At 39.2% G+C, this 6,197-nt stretch overlaps 1 protein-coding gene across 3 annotated transcripts in view; it reads left to right on the top strand.

The window, feature by feature from the left end:
- Positions 1-4,012: 4,012 nt before the first annotated feature.
- LOC145651392 (uncharacterized) overlaps positions 4,013-6,197 on the top strand; it is a 31,107-nt gene continuing 28,922 nt past the window's right edge. For all 3 annotated transcript variants that reach the window (XM_081698242.1, XM_081698241.1, XM_081698240.1), the window contains exons 1-2: positions 4,013-4,179; positions 5,685-6,029. In XM_081698242.1, the coding sequence (XP_081554368.1) occupies positions 4,125-4,179; positions 5,685-6,029 (400 nt within the window). In that variant the 5' untranslated portion in view covers positions 4,013-4,124. The remainder of the gene's footprint in view (positions 4,180-5,684; positions 6,030-6,197) is intronic.

Below are 6,197 nucleotides of genomic sequence, written 5' to 3'. Positions count from 1 at the left end.
TGAAGGCAGTCCTTCCTGAGGTGACAGACAATCCCCTCCACATGCATCAGCCAGGCGATTGGGTGCTGATAAAAGACTTCAGGAGGAAGCGGTGGAGCCAACCCAGGTGGAGAGGACCATTCCAAGTACTACTGACGACACAAAACCGCATGGCCTTGGACATGCTCCTCGCTAAGGAGCGGGGAGTGTGCTCAATGATAGGCGACCATTGTTGCACGTACATACTGCCCAATGATGCACCTGGAGGTAATATCTCCATGGCCTTGGACCATATGAGTAAGATTGCTGACCAACTTCGTGTTGAAGAAGCTGGAGTGAGACCTTGGGACTCGAAACGGGGATCTCTATTCTTAACATGGAAAAGTATTGTAATTATGATGATCCCATCCATTTTACTACTTGCCTTGATTATATGTTGTGGACCCTTGTTATGCCAGTGTATGCTTAGTACTATTCGCATGAACATGGATACTAGATACCAACTCATTCAGGTCACTGAAGAGGACCTGGATGAGGATAACACTTTGCATCTGCACAAAGTATTCTCTGATAATTAACAAATGATCGTATAAGAATCAAAGGGGGGAAATGTGATGGAAAATGTTATGAAACTATGTATGATGTGATTCATATATAATCATGCTGATCCTTCTGTTGCCAAATGAATAATGCTGTCTGCACATTTGTATCTGCCTGTTGCTGATTAAGTTGAACATGTATCAGGAACTGTTAACATCAAGGTCAACTTGACACACAACCCACACTGTTTGGAACCAGTTTGGGTTGGTTTGGAGAACAAACCAAGCCAAGAGCTGATTGGCTTATAGCCACAGCAACAAAGGGAAGAAGAGCTGCTTGAGAAAAGATGATTGGTTAAAAGAACAGAACAGGAGTAGTATAACTAGCCATGCTTTTGTATACTCGGGGCTCCCTATCTGAGGCGAGCCAAACTTTGTGATCTTTTTCTTATTAAATTACTCTCTTAATCACATCTGACTTGCTGTTTGTTCAAAATTCCACAACAGACTACAGGAGCCCAACCTCCAGACAGATGAGTGCGGATGAGTCTCTGGCGAATGAGCTAAAAACATTCTTCGCTCGCTTTGAGGCTACAAGCACCAAAAAGGACAGAAAAGCACTCCAGAGGGTGGTGCATTCAGCAGAGCACATCATTCAAATGGAACTTCCTGACCTGCAGACTATCTATCACAAGCGGTGCCAGACCAAAGCCAGGGGGATTGTGAAGGACCCCATGCATCCCAACAATAGGCTCTTCTCTCTGTTGAGGTCAGGGAAGTGTTTTTGCTCCCTGAAGACCAACACAGAGAGACTGAAGAGGAGCTTCTTCCCGCAGGCCATTCAGGCCCTGAATCAGGGCAACTGATGAACTGTGGGGACCACTCTGTGCACTGCGTATGATGTCAATAACATCTTGACAACTATCTTGTAAATTGTAAACTATAAATTGTAAATTGCAACTGGTAATTCTACACTTTGTATATACACATATATACATATAAATATACATTGTACATTGTGTATATATATATGTATATATACATATTATATTATACATATACTGTATTTATCACTGTATCCCTGCATCCCCTCAGCTCGGACAGAGCAGTCACAAAAAGCATTTCACTGCGAGTTATACCATGTATAACTATATATGCGACAAATAAAACTTTGAAACTTTGAAACTTGAAACCTCTTCGTGATTTATTGCCATAATAGTATGCATACCAAGCATTCTCTTTTCCTACTGATTTTTCTGGCTACTGATTTCTTTTTCCTTCCCAGACTATACCTCGTTCCTAGCCCTTCAGTTCACTCTGGACTCTGCCTACTGGTTCTGACCCTGGATTTGACTGACTACTCTCTGCATCGTGATCTCCTGGTTACTAATGCTGATCCTGCAAACCACTCATACAGTCCCTATCTGTATTGTGAATGCATTAAAGCCTTTTTTATTTGGACCCAAACCTACCTGTGTCCTAGCGTTCCTGATGACAACATCTGGGGAAAAATAGCTTTTTATCTAAGAAAATAAACTTTAGTGCCACACTAATACAATTTTCATTTTTGCTGGGGGCAATAACACTGTCAGAACAGAAGTTTCAAATTGTCCTGTATATTACATATGCTGTATCATATGCATCTCTGTCCCAAGATAGCTGTCAGATCCTTCATTTTACATCTGCATGTATTTTGAATGGCAGGAGACCACCTTTACACCACTTAAGATCCCAAGTTTCTTAGGATCTCCAGCAGAGATGGGGAGATCAACTATACATCCATATACTTAATTGTCCCTACTGTCTTTTCTTCTCACTCTTTACTTTCTCCTAAAATAACAAGCTGCATTGAATGTGCAAGAAAGTGAAATGGTATGACTCCTTCTTATATTTAAATGTATTTATTTGGCAGACACTTTTGTCCAAAGCTTAAAACCAAATACATGTCTAGTACAAGCTTTATGCTGACACATTCTATTGTATTGTTGATATTGTACAATGCTGACACATATTTCAGTAGTACAGTATACTCTAAAAGTATGTAACAACTGCTGGGTGATTTACACAAGTTCTTGCAAGGTGGGTTGTGTGAGGGGAAAAAGGGTTTGTTTCAACACAGTGTGACTGTATTAACAAGCCAGTAAATCTCTATAAAGAGGCCAGTGGGAAGGAGGGCCAGAGGAATCCCAAGCCCTGGGGAAACTATAGCAAAGGCCTCAGTGACCTCCAAAGTGGAGAAGGTGTAACTCAAGGCATTAAAGACAAGAGTTTGACCCAAGAGAGAAAAACAGACCCAAGAGACAGCGCTAGGAATCTCTACCCAACAACCCCAGATCCCCCAGACCACGGACCCCCCCAACAAACATACCAGGTAATTATTTCATACTAGACTGATGCTTTAAAAAAAATTAACATCTTATCTTCAACTCAGAGGAGACAAGAACATGAACTTGAATATCTGGTGCCTGTGAATTTGAGATGCAATGGATCTTTAGCTCTTTGCTGATATCACATATACCCTGTATTAGGAGCTATGGTGTCATATGGTATATATCAACTTTATTCCCTGGATTAGGTGCTGTGGGATTACATTGTGTAAATTATCCATATATTCTGGACTAGGTGCTGTGGGGTCACATGGTGAAATATATTTCAACTGATATAAAAATGTTAAATTATGTTTTTTTGAAAACTTTAATTTATTTTAAATCCAGTCCTACTATGCTCTAGATTACATGATCCACTTCAGGATGAGCATGATAATTAGTATTGAATGAACTCTTACAGAGTTTAATTGAACACTCTGTCAGATAACATATGAGACCAAAATGTAAAATTTGTAACATTGGAGGTTTAAGCAGGATGCGGGGACGAGTCACGTGGAACATAAGCATACATTTATTTTACATGTAACGTTCACATTCAAACACACACACTAATGGAGTCAAACCAACAACACAAACGTGTAAACAACGACAGAAGGAGAGAAAGAGAGAGAGAAAGAGAGAGGATGTGATAAATTTAACACGGGGGGGGGGGGGGGGGGGGGCTGGGGGATCACCATAACACAGAGAGGGGGAACAGAGACAGATCACTTTAAGAAAGAGAGAGTAGGGAGAGGAGAACACAAGAATTCAAAACCACATGTTTTCTTGACGGTGGGACACACATAATTCAGACTTTTTACACAGTTTATTTGAAATTGTGTTTGGTATTCTTTCCTTTACTCTATTAACAGCTTTTAAAGATGTTTCACATTTAATATCATGCCAAAATTAATGAATGCATTGAACTATGTGTTTAGATAAAAATAAAACCAAAAAATACCCTAGTGGACTATTGGACTACGTCTGCACCACTGTATCTAGCATAACAGTATGCAAAATGGCAGAACTCCAGATCATTTTTCTCAGAAAATAAGGATTGAGCCAATCACATTCTTCCTTGACGCTTGCGGTGAAGAGTGCTGTATAGTTAATGGTCGACTGGGGTTCTGTCTATTTTTGGCACGTTCAAATCCACTCAGTATAACATTCTGCGTATTTGTAGGAAAGTAAAAGTAAAAGCTTTCACCGTTCAAGTGGCAAGACCGTTAACTTCCCAAACATGAAGATGAGCCTCGTTATTTGCTTTGCTCTGTCGGTCGGTGTTCTCTCTAATGGTAAGCTATGCTTTAAACATTATTCTTTTTTGTTAGTTGTTAATTGTATAAACGGCGAGAAGTGTTAAACGTGGCGACGTACACAATGGGTAACGCCCCCCAGCTCTACAACGAGTTGAACGCGCCGTCTGAGCCAGTAGAATCAGTAACTAAGCGGATAATAGAACGAAAGTCAGATCTCTAAAGAGAAAAGAGAAAAAAAATCACTAAATGTGCACGTTAAGAAACACAGAAGAAAAAAAACAATCGCTGTGGTCATAGATTTCAATGTGCGTCTAAATTATTTTGTTCAAAATATTTAAACACATCCGATGTAATATCCTTTTAATATAAACCTTTTATTCATTTAAGTTTGTACAACCCCAGAATTTTAATTCTGAAACAACTTTTAATCTAGTTAAAGAAAACGAAAGTTATGAGAAAGACTTTGACTTAATGGTATCAATAGAAATGTTTACATTGTAGTAAACGTGTGCTACGAAATATTGGCATAGTGGCACATTTGTCCTGAAAATAAGTGAAATCCTATGATATTAGCCAGACTATAATGTGTAGTTGTGCCAGGTAGATATATTTGATTAATGCCACATATATTACACTATCACTGCAGTTGAATTTGTAGGCTTAGCAGACACACAAAACAAACAGGACAATGATGCACCTTAAATATAAGTCATAATACCGTAAACACGATATCTGCCTATTATACCTCTACACAAATACCTTAAAGCTTCATTTTGTCTACAGATCTTCACCTTTATCCTGCCATCTGTGTATGTACCATCCACATAACAGCTAAGAAATTCAAACTTCAAGGAACAGTATTAATCAACATGCCCAGCTGTTCTTGAGGACTCATTTAATGAACCTGATGTTTGTAATACTGCATAGCCTATTCTCTCTATTATAGTCTAGTACAGTGGTATTCAGATCCCAGATCCCAGGTTTCCACCCTCTTCATCTAGGAGTGTGACAAGTGCCCAAGTTACATTAATCATTTAATCAACTACAAGGGATTACAAAATGCAGGACCGGATTTGAATACAAATGGTCTGGTGGTTGAAGAGGAGTATGTTATCTACTGAGGGCTACTGGGCTACTGGTTTGAATTCTGATACTGCTGGCTGGTAACTGGACTGTAAACTTGTTAGTGTCAGGGAAGTAAATGCCACCATTTCAGCCTTTAGTGTCCATGACAAATCTCTGCTTGTCCTCTCTCCAGCTTATTAGCATATACGGGCTGATGCCACAGATTCTGTTCAACTATACGGCAATGTGTGTGGAGCCTTAGAAAAATATTATACATTTGGACATTTAACATCCAAATCTGTAAACCAAATATTGTCATTGGCCAAGCTGTCTCAACTAATTTGCATTGTAAATTAAAAGGAAGATGAACAAGGGGGTGGAGTGCATGCAGCCAGTGAGCCAAGAATGATTGTTTAAATATTTTAAATGGAAATGTGAAACATTAACAAATTTGCTTTTATTTTAATTTATTTTAGAGCTCCATGTGTTGGGCTCCTCTGGTCCTCTGGCTATGCAACCTGGAGGCTCGGTGATGCTGCCCTGTTATGTTCAAACTCCCATACCAGTGGAAGAGCTGGAAGTGGAGTGGAGAAGAACAGACTCTGAAACTGTAGTGCATTTGTTCCAAGATGGAAAGAGCCAACCAGAGTCTCAGGACCAGGCTTACCGTGACAGGGCACATTTCTTTACTGAGGAGATCGGCCATGGAAACTTCTCACTCTTACTTAAAGATGTGACCACTAAGGATACAGGAGTTTACACGTGTGTTGTTTACAAAAACCAGGAATATAATGAAACTTTGATTGAAGTAAAGATAAGTGGTGAGTGAATCACAACATTATTTTGCTATTATTTTGTATAGAGTTTCCTCCCACATTTCAAAGATGTGCATCTGAGGTCTATTAGTATCTCTAAATTGGTCTTGTTTTATTAATTTTATGTATTAAGTAGTTAAATTATTGCAATTTTGTTTTAAAGTTCCTTTAAAT

Source organism: Electrophorus electricus, chromosome 15, assembly GCF_041902795.1.
Source record: "Electrophorus electricus isolate QZ-2024a chromosome 15, ASM4190279v1, whole genome shotgun sequence".
Lineage (NCBI taxonomy): Eukaryota > Metazoa > Chordata > Actinopteri > Gymnotiformes > Gymnotidae > Electrophorus > Electrophorus electricus.
This window is presented reverse-complemented; position numbering and strand designations above follow the sequence as displayed.